Source organism: Diuraphis noxia, unplaced genomic scaffold (genome assembly GCF_037042655.1).
Source record: "Diuraphis noxia isolate RWA-SAM2 unplaced genomic scaffold, SU_Dnox_SAM2 contig0005, whole genome shotgun sequence".
NCBI classification, from domain to species: domain Eukaryota; kingdom Metazoa; phylum Arthropoda; class Insecta; order Hemiptera; family Aphididae; genus Diuraphis; species Diuraphis noxia.
Genome location: NW_028301715.1, coordinates 15,044,943 through 15,070,342, shown reverse-complemented (window position 1 = coordinate 15,070,342; position 25,400 = coordinate 15,044,943). Strand labels below are relative to the sequence as shown.

The following is a 25,400-nucleotide window of genomic DNA, read 5'->3' as shown; positions in this document are numbered from 1 at the left end:
TGCGTATAACGAGAATCTGCAGTTGCCCCTAACTAATTTTGAGGAGGTTAATACTTTTTTTTTAATTTTAATAGTTTTAATATCCTCTAAATAGCTCTATTCACGTTCTTCCTATGTTTAAAAATAGATATATTTTGTAATTTTGTAATTTTTCACCGCCATTTACAATATGATTATTATGATAAGCTAAAAATCCTCTCAAGCCAAACCTTACACAACGAATACCTACGACAAGTTTACGAATAATTTCCATTCAAACCGACACACACGGCCGAATAATTGAGTCCGATTCGATGAAATTCAAACTCTTTTGACTATTGTTACTGTTAGTATTCGTCGTGTTTAACGTCCATCACAAATGTATAACATAAATAACGATAGTAGGTAATAAATGATAATAGAGACCCATATCAGGAAAATAATTTAAATTATTAACATTTTAGGTATATTTTTAAGTTAATTTTATTATAAAATTGATGTTTTTTTTTTATTGGGTGATTTTTCCGTTGTTTTCCCTGAGCGGAAGATTTCTTAAAATGACACTGCGATATATGGCTGAACGTAAAAACTTTGTTGGCGCGCAGGAGACGTGGAAACGTCGAAAATATCGTTGTAGCCGCGTCCTCTTCGAATGAGCACGTTGCAGTTAATTCTCGTGGGAAACTCACGTACGACGATACACAGAGAATATTATCATTGTGATCGCGAGTTCGCTGGCGATATTAGGAGGGGATGATAGGAGGGCTCGCCGGGCTCGATGGGGTGGGGGAAACAGTCTCGGAGCTCCGAGAGCCTCATCACGTGCCGAAACAGTGTCGTGTCACTGTTGGGATTCCGTTTATAATATATTATACAATTATTAATATTATATTACATAATTATTTATATTAATTATAATAATGGAAGAAAGTCGTCGCCACGTGTCGTTGTTCCGTTTCTGTAGCGCGTTCGCCTTGGCCGTGGCGTTGGCGGCCACCGGTGGCGACGTTGAAGGAGTTCCGGTTGCCGCTACAGATCCACCGGCTCAATGTCCGGTCGACGGATGCGCCGCGGTCCGATGTCCCGCCGGCGACCAGGACGCTTGTCCGCTGGGCCTGGTGCCGGACGCTTGTGCCTGTTGTCCCAATGGCTTGTGCGGCTTGAGCGAAACGGCCGCGTGCAACACTTTCGACCGGCCGTGCGCCGAAAACTTGGAGTGCATCAAGACGACGGTATAGTATACATATTATACATATAGTAATATTATTATGATGATGTAAGTACACTATGATTTACCAAGTATGTTCACTATCATTTTTTTCTAATATGAATTCATTTAATTTATTATTTTTAAATATTTAGATTTTTATACCATTTAAAGAGTGCTCTTGTATTGTGGTGGTATTAACTTTTATTCGTCGAGAATCAATTTTTTTCTCATAAATTATTAAACACATGATTTTGTTTTTAAATGCACATATAGGTATATCTAAATCAAAATTATAATTCAGATTTTCTGAGTCATTAAAATGTATATAACATCATATAACATTAGAAATATGTGATATTAAATGTAATAATTATTAAATTCAAATAATTTTTAGTTTTTACAAATATATAATAAATAAGTGTTAATTGATTAGGCAATTTTCATTAGTAATTACTATAAGCATCTTCTAAACATGTTATCGCTGACTTATTAGTACACAAAAGTTAAATAGGAAACTCAAAAACAAATATTATTTCATATACATATAGCTGTAACAACAGGTTTTCCGTATGACGTATTGACGCAATTTTTGCAAAAACATTTCTGTATATAAACTATAAATTGATATATTATAGTTTTTTATTGACAGTTGGTCAGTATTTTTAAGATATTAAGTTTTTTAACCTCTACCGACAAAAAAATAATAGTCACAATAATAATAGGTACATATAATTGCATCAGATGCAGATCTTACAGAAAATATTTGACTTTTTAATTTATATACATTATACACTTAATGACCGACATTTTTATCATACTCGTGTAACATTTCACTTATTAGGTTAAAAATAAAAATATAATTTAATTTTTTTTAACGACCATTTTAACTAAAAAACTCCTAAATATTTTGATTTTTATTAAAATGTATTAAATAGTATTAAAATTGATAGGTATAGCCGGTATATAGGTAAATTAATATATAAGGCATGTGCCTAACCTAAAAACAGACAACTAATAACTAAGCAGATATTATAAAAGTATTATATAAATAGATATATAACCAAGAACAATATGTAAAGCAAATCCTATAAAATTTAGCCCATATAGTATAATATTTGTGCATGCTATTTGCTGCCTATAGTTTGGCAAAAGGTTATGTTCATGAGTACAGCCTTGAATCCACCTCTGTACATAACTATTGTTATGAACCCCTGGCTATATTAGTTAGTATATATTATATTATAATAGTAGATAATAATTAATAATATTGTAAGACGGCGACTGTCTGGGAGGATGGCTGCGTCAGCAATTCCAGGCAAGCGCTGGCTATAGTCACGACTCGTATAGCAAGCCGTGGCAGTTGGATTCTAGAGTAGTAAGACAGAACATTGTTATTCTCGCCAGAACCTTATTTATTGTCAGACCGCATTTAATTCATAATATTAACTCAGTTATTGTAATTGTAAGTTTTCTTTTCGAGTTTTAAATATAGAAAGTAATATTTATAGTTCGGAAGTGTTCGTTATTTTATTTGTGCACAAACCTCCTTGGAGGTTCGTATAACACTATATTAATAATAATATATTTATGACATTATTGGACCCTCCCCATATTGGCGAATATGAGCAAAATCCATATCTTCATAACCCATAAATTGACATATATTTTTTTTAACCTAAATCATACTTGAACGAATTATTATAATGTACCTAATATTATAGTGGATATTTATATCACCGATGATAATATATCGACTGACTTAATATTACTACAGCTATTATATTATACATGCATAAATAGCGTAGTAGGTACGACGTAAATTTGTGGCGTGTAAACCATTTTTTTTTTTTTTTATCAGGTATATATGCATTTTACCGGACGTAAATCGTTATATTATGATGACATCGATATCGATTGTATATGCATATCCCGTGACAAATTCAGTATTATACACACCCACACGCCGACTGGCCACCACCATCGTACACTCTTGAATTGGGGTTGTTTGACTGTGCTAGCCCTTAACACCTTCCCAGCTGACACTCTTATACAACAACCCGTCTTATGGCACATAATACCATATACATCCAAGGGTAGCCAACATGAATAAGCCCACGAGTTACGTGGATAAATACAATGATATCAAGAGCCAACATTTTTAAGAACACATTTTGTAATTTATATGATTTGATCGTATATTATCGTTAGTAGTTAAATTTTTTTTTTATTAATAACACGCGAGCCGCTGGTTGGCCATCTCTGATTTACACGATTAAATCATATATTTGTATTTTGTATATAAGACCCACAAATATATCATAAGGTTCTGGACATCGCTCTAAATATTGTTGTAACAACAATAATTTGTGGCCATATTTTTGGAGGGAGGTAATTTTTCAGTGATACATGTATATACAGGGTGTCCCGCGAGGATTTACCCATTGCGATATCTCACGAAATAAAAGGAGATATCAAAATTCTGGTTTTATAATAAGATTCACAGATAGGTATAAGAACTACAATTATTTCATTTTAAAATTTATTTTAATGTTTTTGTAAAAAATTAAAAAAATATATTTTTTTATTTAACTATTTCCAAAAAAATTAAAGATAGCCATTTTGTAGAGTTTATTTTTCTGAAATATTGACGTTTCAAAATTTTATCTCCATTAATTTCCTGATTTTTGATATTTTTTCTAGTATTGAAGAAATAAAATATGATTATAAATTTTCAACTATTATAGGAACACGGAAAGTATTCGATCGACCGTATGGGACCGCGCACGGCGCGGTGCGTCACATGTTTGATAACATTATGGGGTGTTAAATAATTCGCAATTTTTCTCGAAATTAAAAAAAAAATATTAAAATCAGGAAATTAATGAAAATAACATTTTGAAACGTCAATATTTTCAGAAAAATAAACTCTACAAAATGGCTATCTTTATTTTTTTTTGGAAATAATTAAATATTAAAATATATCTTTTTTACCAAAACATTGAAATAAATTAAAATATGAAACAATTGTAGTTCTTATCCTTGTGAGTTTTATTACAAAACCAGAATTTCGATATCACAATTCTTTCGGGAGATATCGCAATGGGTAAATCCCACGGGACACTGTATATTATATTTATGTTTTAGGTATTATTAGTTATTACACTATGTATAATGACGATATTGATTTCATCTGAATTCGGTTATCAGATTTCCTTAATATGTTGTTTCTCGTGTAATCCCTTACCAGTATCCATTCTGATTAATTTATTCTGTGATAGCAATGATAGCATTATGAGATCAGTAGTTAGTAACTGTATTAGTTATAGGTATACCCTACGAAGAGTGACGAATTGGTTCTCATTAAACAAATGTTGCGAAACTGTGTTGGTTTAATTTATATTCTGAACATGTAGATAATATTGTGTATCGATATCGAAGTAAAAACAAATCCTCATCATATCTTCATAAGACTAGCACAACAGAACAATTATTGTTAAAAAAAATAATACAAATTGTACAGAAATAAAGCTATATACGATGGTAAAAGCTCCTATAGAGCCATAGAGGTTTCCCCTCGTCTCCGCGCGTTTTTCAATTTTCTCTGTTAATTTATACTCGATCGGTATGTGTAATACATTCTCCCGCCACCCAGATTCTTTGTGCTTCCTTGTTTTATTATCACATAACGTAACATTATAATATAAATATACCTACCTGCGGTGCAATAATACAAACAAATTATATCGTGTCTGAGTTTATTTTTGAAATAGAATACGCGCTATATAATAATAATAATATATCGGCGTGCGCAGCCAGAAAATCGATGCCGTATCAATTTATTATTAGGAAAAATACGGAAAAGAGGTCATAAAACGTAACACTGTTAAGTATATACATATAATATATGTTTATGTATGTATGTATATATATATATATATATATATATGTATAGTGTATGTATAGTATTCGAGACCTCCGGGTTAAGCGACATCCGAGTGCGCGTCCTGTATATATACATATAATATGGGGGAAACAAATCGTCATTAATGTCTGTTCGACAAACGTCGCAATAACCCTTAGCGCGCGCCGTGTACATCGTTTTTAGTGCACTTTCGTCTCTGCTAAGGCACAGCACTCCGATAGTACACTGATATTTATAATAGAATATAATAAATTGCACCAGGCTTAATATATGTATATAGGCACTCCAAATGTACAGTATAATCGTATCAAACCTCCGCCGCATAATATATTATTATAATGTGTATTTATATAGTTTATGAAATTAATATAATATATGGTATAGTGCTCGACTTGAAAAAATTAGGGACTATGTCTCCAGAGACTACACCCCCCCCCCCCTAATATCCTTATGTAAATTATATAAAATTTGTCATCATTACACCGTAACTGTAACCTGGGCTCACGGCGCTCACGCCCGTTTATACTTAATAAAAAAAATATTTATCTATAAATAATCAAGTTTTGAAATGAATACAAACAAAATTACAATAAATTAATTACGTCTCGTGAGTTCTCGTTAAAAATAATAGCATAGGAGTATCCTAAAATTTCTGAAAAATTATTAGTTGGAGTACTCCGTCCCTCTGCATCCACTCACAAAATAGAACGCTATAATATAGTTAATTGTGGGTCATGAAGTAATTGAGTTTTGAATCCTTATTTTCTATTTAGTGGTGGGTTTAAGGTCTTCTAGTGGGTGGGCACAGGGATAAAAAGATTTTTAATTATATTTATTTATTTATTTATTTCAAACATTACGAGCAGAGCCCAACACATTTTATGAGTAGGTACATTAATTTTTAATTTACCTATACTTTTAAATAGATCAATTTCTAATTTAATACAACAAAAAAAAATTAAAAAATTGTAAAAATTATAATAATAAGATTTAGATTAAGTAAGAAATTATGGATGTTCATTAGCTCTATATGTGCATCATCACGCGAAATATTGGATTATTATTTATTATGACTGCAGTTGGTGGAACAATTCGGAATTGAGAAGATAATAATATACATATATTATTATAATATTAGATATAATATTACATAAACGCTAATACATTACAATATTTAAATTAAAATTTTTTTTTTATAAATCAAAATGTTATTTCTTCGTCGACGATCGTAACATATTTATTTTTTAGCCCACCTGTGGTGGGAGGGGGGGGTGACGCGTAGATCCAACGCTGTTTCTAATGTGTTCGTATATATACTATATACATAGTCATTTTTATCTGGCTTTATTTGAGTGGGTTGAGCAGACTCATGGAAATCAAGCCATTAACATTGCTATTGAAATATAGTATATTATATACATACTGTTCTCTCTTTTCTTTTTTGCTGAATAGCGTCGTTTTTAATTCTTTTGTTTGTTTAAAATTAAAAATAATATATTATATTATTCTTCTTTCAGCTATTATATTGTATTATATTATATATAGTACTATATTTATATATATATATTATATACTCGTTGCGCACACAGCACAAGACATTTAGAGTAAACAGCCGTTTATTAATACTGCGAAACCCGTTCAAGATTTATAGCGCCGAAATGGGTGGAACCGTGTATATACGCATACGCTGCAGCGAAGGAGTCATTTTATTTTTACTCTCATATATATATATTATTATATATTATATTGTATATACTTACATACAGGCCGGAGGCTTATTTCAGAGTGGGCAATGGTGATGCGGGCTGCTCCGGGCGATAAATTCACAGGACACTGATTGTTATTTATTCATCTCGTTGATATCGGCGGGGATGGGTAGGATGACATCAAATACTGGAGCTCTAGGGCGCCGAAAATGTAAATACGCGTCTCTGATCCTAGCCCCCCCCCCCCCATACACACACCCACACACACACACGCCTATTTCTAGTCCATATCTCGGACGGTCACGGCTATTAAAGTATATTATTATATTATTTTATCCGATAACATAATAATAACAATATGATAAAGTACATAAGTACCTATTATTTTTACGGTTATAAGAAATTCCGAAAAAATATAAATCAATATTACAACGCGTTTACATAATATTGTTATAGCGTTTTGAGTTGTCCAATATGGCCTATAAGCGATTTGAGAGATCAAAATAGCCTATATACAGGGGCGTAACTAGCAGTAAATGTTTGGGGTAGCGAACACTTTTATATGCTTCATCTTCTCCAATAAGCATAATGGGTGAGTACCACTTATACGCATAACTTATTCCTCCTAAATTATTTTAAAATAATCATTATACTTATACAGTTTTATAACACGAAAATTCACAAATAACGTATTTTTTCCTGACAACTATTTAAAGATAAATAAATAGTAAATACACACTGACACTGATTTTTTTTATTAAATTATATAAATAATTTTGGGGTAGCAAAATGATACTCTTGCGACCTCATAAAAATGTTTGGGGTTACGACCGCTACCCCTCGCTACCCCATAGTTACGCCACTGCCTATATAAATATATATCTAACCTAACCTACCAATATACATATGGGTAGGTACCTGCTTAGACTACAAGACTTTTAAAGGTTATTTCGAAAATATAGTTAAAAAAAAATCATATATGTGTAGGTATCAAATGCAAATTGTGCGCAATAAACTATACTACGATACGATATTATAATAAAGTAATATTTCATGTCATATATATGTATTGAATTTATTATTTACATTACCTTTACTCGTAATATTATATATATTATCGATATTCGCTACATTCGACTCTGCAGATAAGTAGGTATCTTATTGTAGAATAAAAATTTGGAAAATCATCAAAAATACATAAATATAAATTTTGGATTTTTTATAGTTATAGCCTTGTCCTCTCGCCGTCCCGCATTCCCACTAAGTAGGTACCTATATTGGCGCCATTTCTTTATGACTACGTTGTGATTATATACAAATATATTATGTTTAATTGTGTAACCGAATTTAATATGTAATTACCGAAGTCCATTCACATGCCGGCGATTCACGTGGCGAAGAACATCAGAAACTTTTCTGAGTTTCGTCAAAAATTAATATACACGCCTCACGGAAGTTAATGGTTTTTCTTGTAAGTTTACGCCATCTTGTTTAATAATTCGGGCCAACAGTCATCCTACCTTCGCTACCATTTTGAAATATCTATAAAAAGCACTAGCGCGGAATTTCATACCTCGCCCGTCCCCCATCACATTCGCTATACCTTGAGGTATAGTAATTCGCAATTTCCGTCATACCACTATTTTAACCAATATCTCAGATGGTCACTCTGTTGTACGCGTGGTTAATATAAGAAAGAATCAACGTCCATTACCCCTTTTTTTTCAACGTTGAATTGGCACTTAAAGATAATGACCACGACACCTCTTCAACATATCGACATTGCTCCATTCAATAAATTGTAGTCATTGAAAAACAACACGCTAAAATTATAATGACCCACCTTGTCACCCACCTATATAGATGCGTCAAATCCGGTGACGACCATCATCTCACAACGGACTGCGCACCTAAGACCTCGGTCACTCCAAGCCAAATGTGCTCTGTGTTCTAGTGATCACACAGCCTCATATATATAAAAGATGCCCGATTCACAAGAAATCAATCCAAGCAAATAAAAAAAAAAAAAAAAATGCCAGCACCTCAGAGGCATATAAGAAGACGAGTACTCGTCATCACTGCAACTACTGCAACACCAAAAAGTGGGTCCGACTTATTCCAATACAGCTTCAGGGCGACCGACAAACATTATTTCTGATACTAGGTACATCGATACTTTCCTGACGGAAATACAAATCTTATTAAACCTTCTAGGTACTCTAGCAAACTCTAACAACGCATTCCCCATAAGTTATCACAACCAATTACCAACATTTACGTTCAACCTATTTATGTAATACACACATCTTTACCAATCTGTATATCAACCTTATTACTATTGTTATATTCTTTGATTTTTTTTCTCCTATTCTGTATACTCAATATTATGATCTAATATGGTATCGCTAATTTAACAACGATGTATATAATATAATTGCAGAGCTGTAATAGTTGTTATGTACTAAAAGCTAATCAAAAAAAAAATTTAATTTTCTTCGACGTTTGTTATAGGATATGAACTTAATTATAATTTTATTTACATCACGTAACACGGCACCGACGATTATGCGTGTGATTATAATAACTATTAACTAAACGCGTTCCTTTGAACGAAAATGGTTTATGCTTTTACTGTAATTAATCATCAACAGCACATAAACGACATTTTAAATAAATTATTTTAAATTATTATATATACCTATAAAAGGTATTATGATGTGTTATGTTTCTGAACCAATTTATGTACGAGTATACCATCGGTTTTTTGTGAGGAAAAAAAATAAATATATTTATATATACATATATAAATATTATAATAACACGCCTCGTGGCTCGTCAGATATGAAACGATTTGTTTGTGACAAAAATCGTGTACAGCTTCCGAAATATACGCAGTGATATCGAAAAATCACTGGGCCGTGGGTGTGTACGTCATGTATACGTAAGTTCACATTTTAAGGTCGTTATTTAAGGATGGAGCATTTATAATGTTATTAATTTATTATATTATTCGTCTCATATACGTCATCGTCACAACAATATAAATGCTTGTTTGTCGGCGAATTATTAACAATAATCATTTCGCCTACCCACGCAATATCTCGTTTCTCAGATAACGAGCCATTTTTAACGAAATTATGGTCTTATAATATATTATTTGGCTGTCATTTTTCGTGACAAAATATTGATTTTAAATTTAATGAGTAGTTTTGTATAGCATCAAAATACCATATAGCCGTAGAGACCGTTTGTATACATTTTTGATTTTATTAACATTATAATTATATACACACAAAGCATAACATGTGTGGGTAAATATCTTAACCTTTATTGGGTAAACTAATGTTCTATGTACGTTGAACTTATTGTATGGGTAGGTATATGCGATATGCCTACTTAATTAAATGTGTGTGCTCCGACGAAAAGCTGTGATTATTATACAGTTATATATTATAATATGTAGAACGACGACATTCAATAAAAGATTATGTACTATAGTTATAAAAAAAAACCTATTCCGTTATAAAACTATAATTCATTTTTTAACTTTATCGTTTAATATATAAGTATAATGTATATACGGTGAATATAATATGATAATTATTAATTAATAATAATTTGTGGAATGTATACGAAAACGATTAGGTAATTGAAAAACCCCGTTCAGAGAGTAAAAATGAAAAAAAAAAATCAATGACAAAATCGAGAGTGTGATACCTATTATTGAACGCGTAATATAAATTAAAACGAACAAACATAATTATATTATCATATCCGCGTTGTTAGTTACATTGCTTCTACTTAAATAAAACAGAAACAAAAATCATACTTAAGTGTCATACTCGAAAATGATATTGTTCAATGACATAATATAATGTCGAGAACAAGACGTGGCGACGTGTTAATGTTTTTTTTTCCTCTCCTCTATAAAAACCTGTCGTGTTGATATAGTAAACATACAACGTGTACAATATATAACATTTATATTATATACCTACTCACTAACTCGGTTGAGGTGTACACCGTGTAGGCGCACGCGTTTTATTTTCTCTTTGATGTTTTTTGTTTCGTTCCACGCCGATCGCTCTTTCTCGCGGAACACGTGGAATCTTTTAAGCTCAGTGATGCGTCCTCGTCGCCGCCGCCATATCATATTATTATCGTAGCGTTATTATAGGTACTGTATAATATTATTATTATAAACATGTATGTTCCATATTATGTGCCGTGAATACAAGTCGATCGGCTGACATACAAAATCACAAGATGTTATACGCATTGGTTTTTTTATTTTTTTTTTTAACAAGCTGTAAACACGCCAACCACACTAATACTGCAGCTCTGCGACGGGATTGAAGATTTTTATTATTATTATTATTTTTTTTTTAACTATCACTTTGACGAATACGAATTGTGTGTCTGCGATATAGTGACGAGAACGGCGTGGAGAGATATGAACACGCGTGATGTTCTTTAGTGCAGTGAATATCATCTTAAGCGGTATTTATTAGGCGCGTATGATTGGCCTGCGGTGAAATTTTAAATCTATAGGAAGTATTTAGGTATATAAACTATAAAGGTTGTTAATAACTATATTATATACTATATTACTATTGCCTGTAAGTTATAACTCGTTAGCATTTAATTATTATATTTTAATGCCATTTGCCTATATCTATACACAACTAACTGTTTTTTAGTTATTTTTTTTAATTATTTAATTATTTTTTAAATTAAAAAGCCATCACTGAATAACTGATAAATGCCTATCTTTACTCAGAATCTGGTTAGTGCGATGTATTTAAATTTAAATTTTCCTTTGTTCATATTATATATATTTCCAAATAATATGAGTGCGCACGCATGTATTAAGAAGTTGTATCAATCACCGCGAAATCGAGTTCAATATGTTCGCGAAAACTATATTAATATCAAATTGACATCGTAAACTTAAAGTTAACTAATAGCTTTCGAGGTATGGCAGTCTGATTTTAAAACTTACCAGACTTCTGCGGTCAATCAAACCCAAATTGCAGTAAACCGTATTTTGGAGTTCCCATAGTATACAATATGAAAGAATTTCGCACTATGACCTATATTATATAGTTTGTTGGTACTAAATTTTTATACAGAGTATAATAATTGCTTATAGCATTTTAATACATAGTTTACCTACTTGTTACTACTTATTTACCACGCTTCAATAACCATTAAACCATACATAATATTATAATAATATACGACTTGAATATTCCACTATATGCATATATTATATTTTAAGTTTCACTCCTGATGTGAAATTTTATATCAAAAATCGCTTAAAATGTTTTAATGTTAACGAAAAAAATATTTTATGAACATCGAACGTTTTGCGTTTATTGAACGGATGACTGTTGAAAATAGTACCAATATAAAATAGTAAGAACTTGGAAATACTATTAGATTTTTTGATTTATTTAATATTATATTCATTAAGTACCTACAGTGATGTCGGCAATACAAAATTTATATTAATTTTTAAGTAAAATCGCGTCATAACGGTTTTTCTTGGTGATTAGACGATTTTATTTCTTGTTACTATTATTAATACTAAGCACCCTAGCGGGGCCTAACCCCTTCAATTCCGCCTAAGTAGCAATAATGTTAATAAAATAATATTTCAATATTAGTAGGTATAACCCACACATTCTCTTAATGCGATAATTACCTTAACATAGCATATATATAGGTATTGTATGCAAGCAGCCATCCGCCAACGCATATATAACAATGATAATAATTCTCATGCAATATAATATTATATAAAATCGATGAAAACCATCGCTGGCGTATATATATACATGCGTACGATATATTATTATTGTGTACACAGGAAGTCGGCGGCGGCGGCATACAGTACCGGTGCGCGTGCAAGGAAACGGATCCGGTGTGCGGGTCGGACAATAGGACGTACTCAAACATGTGTCAGCTCAACGAGGCGGTCGCGGGACACAACGGGACGCAATTCTGGATGCAATACCGGGGACCGTGTCAGTCGGGTAAGTATACTATAAGTAACAGCTATATACAGCAGGCCACACACACACGCACATATGAGAGTATGATATAATATTACATTAATGTATGTAGACATGTTAACGTTTGAACGATCCCTCGTAAACGTATATATTAATTCGATTCCGCTCAATAATTCAAATATCATATTAATAAATATATACCGTCTCTCGTCGTTTTCAGAGTTTTCCGTTCGTCGTATTATACGATTAAATACACTAAAATAGTTATAATATTATATACGTAGGTATTGCGCGTGCCGAGTGAGTTACATACCCACCCAAATAAGTAATAATTCTGTCATCGAACACGTTTAAACATTAAACATTATGCTATTTATACATATATATGACCGATCTTTCATTAATTATTCCCTTTTAACGGTTTTTTTTTTATCTATATTATTATTTTTTATTTTTAACAAATAAACATATGTATATATGCTTGCACCACTTCAATATTTAATAAGTCACTATTTTTGGTTTTCCTCTTAAAACGAAAGTAAAAATTGAATGTATACCTAACTATATAATATATTTACTGGGTGATTTACCATCGTATTAAATTGCGTGGGGGAGCTACAATTTACAAATTTAAACCATCAACATATAAGTTATATAATCAACTATCAAATATAATTGGATATTTTAAACATCGGTAGCAGAATAGCCAGAATATTATGCACGAAATGTACAATATATTATTATCAAGAATGCCTCTAGGCGTCTCTAGCTATAATACATGTATACTAATCTATCACTATATCTTCATACAAAAAGTAAAAACCGATAATACATTTTTTTTTTTTATACTCTACAAAAATTGTTTGCTTGATATTAATTATTAATTATTTTTGATAAATTAAATGAACACTGCGCACCTATATACAATATACTCAATACTGTATATATACTATATAATAATTGTTTTCGATTTCAGCCCCTTTCATTAGGTCAGCACCCAAAAACTTGGCTGGTTCCATCGGGCATACCGTGGTGTTTGATTGTGAAGTCAACGGATATCCTGTGCCTAGCATTAGCTGGCGATTTACGGATATAAATGGAATCACAAAATGGTTGCCAGGTTTGATTTTTTTTTATTTATTATATTACTAAAACAATCTACGAAAACAACATTGCAAACTTCAAACAGTCACGACACTTATTCTATAATATAATGCGTAGGTAGTTGCATGTTGCGATAAACTGTTAAACTGTCATCATAGTCGTTATAAAATATTTTGTATGATAAATCGAATTTTAAGTACAAATAATCAATACTAAGAATTCATATATTAGTTAAATTAATGATATATTTTTTATGTTCTAATTCCGCGAGACCGCGGCAATAATTAATACGCAACTTAGCGCAATATAAAAAAAAAAAATTGATATTTTTCGAATTTAAATAATGTTTATACATCCTTAGAAATAATTTCAATCAATCATCTATTAAATATTCTTAATCTCGATTTCATTGAAGTTTAATCGATTGAGAGTTGTAATCATATAAATGACCCATGGCAGTATACGAGAAACGATAATTAATTATTTACATCTCAATAGTTTTACCATTCATTATATTAAGTCACCACAACCATTATGTATTTTTAACTTTATAATGCTCCTATACAATTGTACGTGATTTTTTACACACAAAGAGTATCCAACAATATAAATCAAGTAAATAGCTAACTGTCATTAATTTTTACGAACCAGTCAAAACGACAAAATTTGTATCGACATGCAGTTGAGTAATAAAAATGAGAAGCCTTTCGAGTACGACGACAACGACACGCAGCAAGTTTGACGTCGGGATGTTTACAAAAGACCTACCAAGCTGCCAACAACTTTACAGTACCGGACGGATCTATGTGTATTATGTAGAGCTTGCAACACTTCTAACTGATGGGCTGGTGATGCAGCCAGTAGCAATCGCCAATCAATAATTATAAAGAAGATTACTTATAGATTATAGATCTTGAGTTGCAATGATATACAAGCAGCTACGAACTTGCTCAGTCGAATATATATTATTATCTCTACACCCCCCCCCCCCTCCCACCACCACCATACGACATTATATTCATTGATAAGTGTATTTTTAATATTATTTATGCACGGAAACAGTACAAAACTTGGCTCAATTTATGAAGACACAACCCCCCTCTTCCACAAGTTAATAATCCAGGCTACGCGCTAATAGCGGCATTGGCGCACATACGGGGGTGCCAGGGGGTGCTTAGCACCCCTAAGTCTTAAATTAGCACCCCCAAATTATTTTGAATTAAAAATTTTGTTTTAAGTGTAATTTTGCATTTAAAATGTATTATTTCCAGTTTATATTGGTAATGCAATAATTTTTACTAAAAATGTTGTTTTCGTAAACTGCAATGTCTATCGGAATGATGATTTATTGATATGAAAATAATGATATAAACTAAAATTATTTAGTTTGATAGTATAGAAATGTTCAGCCATCTATTCTTAGTTAGTAGTTTTTTAATATGGTGTTTTTTATTCAGTGACAACTTCACTGATATTAAATTATTTTATTTTATTATTTTTTTCATTTTTCTGCATAAATACCAACAATTTATTAATTCAATATCAAGTAATAAATGTAATATTTTATATTATTCACATTATATTACTTGTTTCTATATTTCCATTTTCCAGTACATTTAAATTGGGTAAAATAAAAAAAAAAATAAAAAAAATGATGAAAGTAGTGAAAATGTAGACAACCCTAATATTAACACTTGTTCATTTAATAATATTATAATAGTCGTTATAATAATCGGTTATAGGATATATTGAAAATCAGATTCATTAATTTGAAAATTTTAATGTAGTAATGTAGTAATTTTTTGAAATAGTAAGAGTAACCGTATAGGGTAGTGTGTGGAGAGCTAAGTCTCCCACTAGTCACTTTGAGGTAAAAGATTTTAGCACTCCCAAGTTTAAGACTGAATGTGCGCCTATGAATAGCGGCACGTAAATACGGAACTACTGATAAAGTGATATGACGTAATCAATCAATGGAAGGATTATGCATTAACAAAATTAAGAGAAAATAAATAAGAATAACGGTGCGCTATGATCAATCAAATAGGTATGTCCGCAATATACCAGTTTTTAAATAAATCGCGCATTCACCCTCCACCCAGCCCATGTAATGTGACGAAAGCATTTCGCCGTTTCTCATTGGTCCACCGCCAATGCCGATGACTTTACCACCCACTCCACTGCACAGCGAGAGTAGGTGAAATGCTGACGTCACATTTTATTTATCATGCAGCACACTACTCCAAAGACGCACGATCAGAATGATAACAACCATTGGTATATCTATCTCTCCATGGGCGGAGTCCAATATCGATAACACTGGACGGCACCAAGCAGAATTCACGACGTCACGATAGTCCACGCCCAATAGCCAATCACAGACGACTGTGGGCGGACTCTGCGCCGCATATCGATGCAATAGACAATACCAGGTTTATAAAGTTATGAATACAAGTGCGGATCAATAAATCGGTCAGTACACTCGCGGTTCAACAAGGAACAACACTTCCCATCAACGGGATCATGCGAACACAACCAAATATTCACAGTTCAAGTCGTTCGGCGGAACACTCAAGATTTTTACAATGACCAACAACCCACTGGCTGCTAACAACAAATTACAATCTGGTATCTACTCAAAGACATACAGCGCATCGGAACACGTATACAAGTAAAAAATATATTATAGACCGTAGTACAATATTATTCATGTCCACATGGACTTCCTCATATTTCTGGCGAGTCCATTTACTAGCCACTTGGGTGTGTTAATTATTATTAATTCTCAGTTAGATTTTTTTTCCCCTATAGCTTTTTCCATACTCATTTTTTTTTTTTTGGACTACCAAAGGCCCGCATCCGATAATATAAAAATAATCTGCCACTAACTTATATTTTTTATTCTCTTTTTCGTTATACGAGACTTTCTTTAACTATTAACAGGCGTTCTCGTTATATTTTAACACTTAGCCGGAATGTTTGATTCACAAATCGTATTTGGTGCTTTGCTGTTGACAGCCTTGTGACACGTACACAATAACTATATCATATCCGCTTCGTAGATGATGTATTTAAATTTTTAATTCTTGATTTTCAGTTATTTTCAATGACATTTTGTGTTTCTCAATTAGCAGTGTTGTAATCCGAATTATTGTGGTCACAGAACAATTATTCCTTCGATTTTTTTTTTTCGTTAATTTTCCAACACTACCGATTTGAGCATTCAATTTTTAAATATTCTTCAATAGATTGTATATTCGTAAAAATTCTTTAGAATTACGTTCTAACGAAGTGGTCGTTTGTGCCGGTACGATGGACCTAGCTCGCAAATGGCAAAGTTCCAGTGACTTCCGAGTTCCACTTGTCGAGCGTCCGATGGGCGATCGCCTGGTGTGCAGCTATTACGGTCCTTCAATACCAACATTCCGAACCCGGATCCGATTACTCGGTGGCGTTAATGTCGTGGAATGACATACAAATCTTTTGGAATATGATTATATTTGAATGCTCATTTGTGTTAAAGTCTTAAAATGTGCCGTTTCTTGATTATTTCTTCAGTTTTTTTTTTACTTAGTTTGCAATCACTCGATTAGCTTGTCCATAATATGTGCTTCTCGAAAGATTTCCGTTCCAACTTTTTTAGGTATATTAGATTCTGATTGGAACGAGGAGTTGTATTGATTTCATTGTAATGTGTGTTTTTTTGTTTTTTCATTTTATCATTTATTTTTTTTTTCAGCAGTGTAAAAATAATGCTTAGAAATTTAAAATTCTCAGTATAGTTTTCAAGTGCTAGGATACCAAGGAGATCTATGTTTGATTAAATTTTTAAAATAATCTAGACCTTTTTAAGATATTTTAGGATTAAACATAATATTTTGTAACATATATTTGTGTTTCTCAAACAATTATCCGTTTGAACTTTTTTTTGGTGTTTTTTTATCTCAATTTTTCTACTTTACCACGTTGTGCATTCATTTTTTAAATTCTATAAAAGATTGTATATTCGTAAAAATTCTTCGGAATTACGTTCTGACGAAGTGGTCGGCTGTTACTGGTACGACGGACCTAGTTCGCAGATGGCATAGATCCAGTGACTTTCGAGTTCCACCCGCTTGGTGTGCAACTATTACGGACCGTCAATGCTTTCAGTCCGAACCCGAATCCGATTATTCGCTGGCGTCAAAGTCGTGGAATGACATACAAATTTTTCGAATATAATTATATTTGAATGCTCATTTGTGTTGAAGTCTTATAATATTATATTTACAGATTATTCTCAAATTTTCAAACCCAATTATTTTCTTATATTTTATAATCACCCCGAATAATTTTCCCATGTTGTGGTACTCCAAAAATTGATCTTTTTTATTTTTTTTCTAAAAGTTGCCTACTTCACCACGTTGTGCATTCATTTTTAAAATTCTATAAAAAATTGTACATTCGTAAAAATTCTTCGGAATTACGTTCTGACGAAGTGGTCGGCTGTTACTGGTACAATGGACCTAGATCGCAAATGGCAAAGTTCCAGTGACTTCCGAGTTCCATTTGGCGAGCGTCCGTTGGGTATTTTGCGATAGATAACTTTTCGTTACATTAATTGTATTCATTGAACATTGATTTTTCTAAGTTGGTTACAGTATTTTTAATTTTATAACTTCTTCATAAATATTTGAATTATTTATGTCCCTGAACAATAATTGAAATAATTTTTTTCCGTATTTGGCGATGTTAATTTCCTAACACTATCGATTTGAGCATTCAATTTTTAAATATTCTTCAATAGATTGTATATTCGTAAAAATTCTTTAGAATTACGTTCTAACGAAGTGGTCGTTTGTGCCGGTACGATGGACCTAGCTCGCAAATGGCAAAGTTCCAGTGACTTCCGAGTTCCACTTGGCGAGCGTCCGATGGGCGATCGCCTGGTGTGCAGCTATTACGGTCCTTCAATACCAACATTCCGAACCCGGATCCGATTACTCGGTGGCGTTAATGTCGTAGAATAACATACAAATCTATTAGAATGTAATTTTTGATTGCTCGTCTTAGGTATTTTGCGATAGAAAACTTTTCGATATGTTACCAATTTTCACTAATTATTCATCTTTTAAGTTAGCTACAGTGGTTTATAAGTTATAACCGACTTCTCCATACATATCTGAATTATTGTGGTCACAGAACAATTTATATCGTTCGTATTTTTTTTTTTATTCTCAATTCTTTAAACTATGCTATGTATTAGACTACATAGTAGTTTGGTACATTCGATTTTTAATTCTTAAATACATTTCATATTAGTAAAATGTTTTTCTGTTTAAAACTGTTCAACTTTACACGATTAGTCTATGATATTTTACGAAGCAACTCACAGAAACACTCTATCGTGGACAATTACCATAATTATTATACATTGTAAATATATTTAGGCCCCTATCAATTACAATTCATGACTTATCAGTAATAATTTATTTTTTTCCTTATAACAGAGAATCAACTCGTAGGTAGGATTAATTACATTGCGGTTTTATGACCAGGGAAATTATTAAGCAGAAATTTATATTTTCGTAGTTTGGTATTATCGCGACAATGCAAGTCAAATAAAATGACTTAATATTATCCCTACTCATACAGTCATACTTTATACATTTATTTTAATAATGTAATAGCACATAATTTAAATTTCGATTATCAGACCGTTGTGCAGTGCAGTCACGGCTCTTTTCTGGTACATATAAAATCGATAAAATATTAATATTAATATTAATGTGTAATAAAAGTAATGTGAATTTTATTCTTAAAAAAAACAGAAGTGTACAATTTAATTTAATGTAGAAAATTTAAATACTTAAAATACTAAAAATGTAACCTAAAAAAAATTTCTTTTACTAATGGCCTAGTTGTCGATGTATTTTGATCAATGGAAAAAAAAAGTAATATGAATAATATAATTGTAAGTAAAGCGTTACTTTTTATCGAATTTTATTCAATCGTAAAACATACAATTATTCGAACATACTCAAAATGTAATAGTTCCCTATATAAATACCTACTAAAAATAGTAAAATTTTAAAATAGTTAAAATTTTTATTTTCAAGTCGTTGGTGTGTGAAGCGAATGTTGTTCTTAATTGAAAACCATTGTTCGAGGACAGTGTGTGCCAGCGGTGACCATCCTTTTTTTACGGAGAGGCATCAAAAAAATTTCTTAGTAACTCAAACGTTTTAAATTTTTTTCTCTAAGACTAGGTAATCAATCTAAATGTATATTGGATAATGTTAAATTCGTGTTTCTAAAAACCAATAATGTTTTTTTTTACATTTTTTTTATTAATATTGTATTATTAAACGACGTAGCAGCAGTAACGGCAAGAACGCTACGTACATTTTCTTGTCTAATTTGCGTACCTTTAGGCATGTTAATTGACGATGACCAATAAAGTAAAATATGAAAATTAATATTCGTTTATGTTTTATTTTATGTAGATTATATTATTGGATAATTAATTAAATTTTTTTCAATTCTTCAATTCTTCAATTTGCATTTAATAACCGGTGCGTGCCGCAATTTGCAGCGTTTAAATTAGCCGCTATAGGTTTATAATAATATATCAATCATTCATTCGGAATAATAATATATAATATAGCAACTGATTGGAGCTCAATAAACGCGAGCTTACCTTTTTATATAATTCAATAGATAATTTATTGTAAATTGTGTTTCTTGCGGCCCTATAGTGTTCAACATAACTCTTGAATTCGCTTGTATTATATTTTATTAATTAACGTGTAATTTTAATATTGCGTAGGAGACGATACACTAATAGCGATACAGACTAGAGGAGGGCCAGACCGTTTTACGGTCACTTCGTGGGTACAAATCATGGAATTCAAACCCAATGTGCACACGGGAAATTACACATGTCTGGGCACTAATTCGGTGGATGTGGCTACGGCTTCGGCGGTGTTGGATGTCCGAAAAATGGTTTAGATGCGAACAACATGCCATTATTATCTACCACAACAATTCATTTTGTTTGAATTTTTATATACGAGTATAGGTGTATAGGTGTATTTTTTTTTATATTTTCCACTCGTTTTGATTATTATAATTTTTTTCCCCCCGTCTATGTATAATACAATACATTTTTGTAACTAAAAAACATGTTAATTGTATTGTTTGTAACTGCAGTTTCCACATTCCACATAAGTTGTACACGATTTGAAACGATCAGGAATTCTTATATTTTACCACAATTTTTCCTCTAAACTGGGCGTAATATTTTAAATTATACTCGTTGCATGTACCAATAGACCACCTGTACATTAAGAAGGTATATTTGGTTAAATTTTTTATTTTTTTACGATTTACGATAAACAAATCAAATTTTAAAGACGTTTACGGCATGGCAGCGTCATCTGACGACGAAAAGTGAGTATTGGTATGGTGTCACTTTCAAATACTTCATCGGTTACTTTGGCGTTCACACTTGAATGTAAAATGTTTGAAAAAAATTAACCAGTTTGGAATTGGCGGCAATAAACTATTGTATATAAGTAAATATTAATTTTGATGTTCAATGTCAGTATTAAACTAAATTATAATTTTACCGTAAAATTTATAGTGAAATAATATTTTGGATTTTGGTAGGTACCTACAATTATTGCATCGTTACAATATTCATCATTGATAAAATACCAAAAAAGATGAACCCATGACAGTCATGTACTCAAAATGCCTATACGGAACGCCGTGGTTAATTGACTAAAATAATATCAAGTTGGCATATGATTGTACTCGAATACAGTCTGATTTAGTTATTTTTTAGGCTTAACCATGATTGAAATTATGTACTTATTTCATTGATATTTGTACGTGGATGGGGAGGAGCTTCGGCGCCACCATTTTTATTTTTTTTACACTCTGCACAGCCAAAACTCACATTGTGTACTTATAAGAAATCTGGACACTTTTAATGGTTTTTCAATAAAATATATTATCAATAAATTAATCCTATGGTCTATAATAATATATTCAAGTTTTATAGATAGAATTCTTTTTTTGAACGAGTAGTTTTTTATTCACGTAAGCTAGAAGTAATTTTCCTGTGGAAGTAATGCAAATGCAATATCTGTGGCGTCGCCGTTTTAAACAAAACAAAAACCTAGGAATATTATGGCTTACCCACTTATAAAGTTTACAAGCTCAAAATATACCTCTTAAAGTACTAATCATGACTAGCAGTTAGTGCCACTCGTACATTTTTAGAAATACAATAGGTAATATACTTTTTTTTTATTAAGACATTTATCTGTATTGTATTGACTATAAATTACAATATATAATTCTTATAAAAAGAAATTTACATTTAATACCTTAAAGTGTATTGCTAGATATCATAGATTTCAACTAAATACATTATGTAAACAAAATATATTATATAAATTTTGGTATTTATGGTTATAATGTTTTATACAATCTACTAAGATATTATGTAAGATATAATGGGATATAAGTATAACATTTTCAGATAGTATAAGTTGAAGAAATATAGGTATAACACTCAATACTAGTAACAAGTTGGTGATTTGTGTTTTGTACCAATAAATCAACCTTTATAGCGGTGTTCTGACATTGATAAAAAGATTCTTGAATGATGACAACAAACAGTAGGTAATCTTCATGAAATACATCTGGAAACCTTTAGATTTATTCACGGTTAGATAACCTGGCGGAAAACCGGTAAGTTCTCGGTGGGCTCTCCCTCATTTGTATTTGGATAATGAGTCTCTTTTTTGCTGTCACAATCACCCTAACAGATTTTTCGGTAATGGCTCTTTTTAAAATTTCTCAATAGGTCAAAAATTGCCTCATCAACACGAGTGATAACTTTACAGTTGGTATATATTTTCCATCTTATGTGAAATCAAATTATAGTAATCCAAATCCAAATCTTTGATAATCTTATTTGTTTTTTCCCTTACATAGTACTTACTTGGCAGAGAAGTGTAAAAATGAGGAATCAAATTTCCATGAAATTGATTTTGGCACCCAAAGGTCCTATTTCAATTAGTTTTAGTAGGTACTGTACATTTTTTTCCATGTAAGTCTTTATAAAATAATCATATAATAATGTTTATATATTTAGATAAATGCAAACGCCAATGTTTAAATACTGTGTTCACAAATAATTTGTGTAAAATGATTAAGTACTAGAAAAAAAAAACAAATAATAGGACTGTATAACAATTAGTTATATGGTACAAATCACTATTTTAAATCAGTTTCATGAATATCCTCTTCAGCTTCTTTCAACGCTTTCATGCCTTGAAAAAACAAACCGCCCAATAAAGCTGCAATAGTAAATCCTTGTGCTGCTATCCGCCCTCGCATCATCATCTGAGACCTAATTCTGTTACCATCATACATGCTTTTTAGACCTACACTCAAAAAACCAACAGTGACCAATGCACCTGAAAATTAAAAACCAAATTACAGATATTAGTTATGAAAGAAAACATAGAAAATAAACTGCACTCCTGTCAAAAATCTGCCAGTATTCAGTAGTAAGGGAAACTAAAACATACGATTTGGACACAATGCAAGACATGCCTTAAGAATCTGATTTTAGAAATTTAAAAGATATGAGAGTATTTTTTTGACAACTATAACTTTATAACTTATTTGTACGGTGAAAAGTTATTCCTTTAAACTTTAAAACAGATAAATATTATTTTCTTTTGATAGTTTTTTAACTATGATAATGGATAATTTGAGTATCAACTGATGACTTTTCAGAAGAATTATAAATGTAAATATATGTGTAAATGCTATGCTAATGGCCTTAATTATTGTCGAAGCAGAAATTTTTAATTTAAAGACCAATAAAAAAAAGTCAAATAATTATGGAAACTATTATTTTTCTTTTCTGTTATTGATTTGTAAATCGACTTACCAATGGGTACTAATGGGTTTTCTTTAAATTTCCTCAAAAATTTGTTGCCTACGTCTTCCCTTTCAGCTTTAATTTGATAATCTGGTTTTTGACCTTTGTCCGTTTTCAATTTCAACCATTCCAGAGCTGCATTGTTGTCTTTACCAGCATCTGCCATTTTTAAACTATCGAGGAATTGATACTACTTTGAGTAAATTATAAAAATAGGTATTGTTTAAACTAAATTCAAAATTTGGGATAACTTTTAAACATTTATACAAATTTTAACAGAAAGTCTAACATTTATACTTTTAGGTTGTTGCACCATACCAAGACACTTTTCACAGATAACAATTAATCATGTGATAAAAAGTTATCAAAATTGATAACAGAAACGGCATGAACGGGACAACCTTACCATTTGTAGTTCCACAATCCAATTGTACCAATGGTATTTGGTTCTAAAAAAACTATTACTTTTCTAAAACTTATTTTCACCAATAAACTATAATCGTTTTGTGGAAAAATACAAAAAGTGGTAATTGGAATATTACTGGGAACAATTATTCGATAACTTAACGATAATTTACATTACATAGCAGAGATGTATACAAAATAGTAATGAATACAATTAATAATAATTTATAAATATACAATAGACACTCGATGGTTGATTGTCTTTTAATGAATATTTTATGACGCTGCGTTCTACATAGGCTGTGTAAGTCTCAATTTGCAAATCCCATACATTTTTCATCAAAACGTAAACAAAAATAAAATAATATTGTGAGCTAAGTCAGTCTCCAGCCTTTAATATTAAGTATATTTTATGATATAAATGCTAAAGTAGTTTATTTAACACAATTAGTAATACAAAAACTGATTTTTGCTGAAAAGTGAATGTGTGTATACCATTTAATAATATTACATTAACATTTTCTAGAACCTACCCATAAATAAAAGTTTTAAATTACAAATATGTCAAATTATTATTCTGTTTAAATATTTAATTTTGTATACATTTTAACTTAAAATAACTAATGATATTTTTTAGATTTTTGGCTACAATACAAACTACTTATAAGAATCATGTACAATTTGAAATCCTAAGATACATAAATTGCACATTTTAAAATTTTTTTAACTAGATATAGAATAGTTTGCAAATTTTTGAATCTGATGAATTTTGCCAACACGTCTTGAATTTTAAATTTAAATGCCTTTAAAAAAATTTGGCCAATAAATATCATTATTTTTTTCTAACAAATATTAAAATAAAAATCTTTATTTAATTTTTAAATGTTGGACCCAATAAAAATTTTTATAGACAGACATTTAGAAAAAATAAAATAACAATAATCAAAAATTAAAATGTCTATAAATAACTCAAAATATTTTGAACATGGGTCAGAGAGAAAATAAAATATAGTGTGCCAACATTCATGGTATATTAATTATTTTCATCATTATGTAACTTTTAATCACAAATTACCGTAGACAACTTAACATCCAGTTACATATATTATAC

At 31.0% G+C, this 25,400-nt stretch overlaps 2 protein-coding genes across 5 annotated transcripts; one reads left to right on the top strand and one right to left on the bottom strand.

Moving 5' to 3' along the window:
• Nucleotides 1–791: 791 nt before the first annotated feature.
• LOC107163005 (kazal-type serine protease inhibitor domain-containing protein 1) lies at nt 792–21,969 on the top strand. Of its 4 annotated transcripts, none has more exons than XR_016192005.1 (5): nt 792–1,211; nt 12,690–12,855; nt 13,811–13,954; nt 16,172–16,609; nt 21,333–21,969. XR_016192005.1 is itself a non-coding variant. In XM_089229078.1 (4 exons), exons 1-4 carry the CDS (start codon nt 900–902, stop codon nt 20,926–20,928), a joined length of 804 nt encoding a protein of 267 aa, XP_089085204.1. In that variant the 5' UTR covers nt 797–899; the 3' UTR covers nt 20,929–21,102. The 4 variants fall into 4 exon arrangements, 1 of the variants encoding a protein (XP_089085204.1); XR_016192004.1 differs by lacking the exon at nt 21,333–21,969 and adding an exon at nt 20,747–20,886; XR_016192006.1 differs by lacking the exon at nt 21,333–21,969 and adding an exon at nt 20,037–20,721.
• A 1,088-nt stretch (nt 21,970–23,057) lies between these two features.
• On the bottom strand, nt 23,058–24,214 carry LOC107162997 (HIG1 domain family member 2A, mitochondrial). Its single transcript, XM_015510203.2, has 2 exons — nt 23,894–24,214; nt 23,058–23,411 (listed from the first exon to the last, which is right to left on the bottom strand). The coding sequence occupies exons 1-2, from the start codon at nt 24,048–24,050 to the stop codon at nt 23,209–23,211; spliced, it is 360 nt and encodes a 119-aa protein (XP_015365689.1). The 5' UTR covers nt 24,051–24,214; the 3' UTR covers nt 23,058–23,208.
• Nucleotides 24,215–25,400: the final 1,186 nt, after the last annotated feature.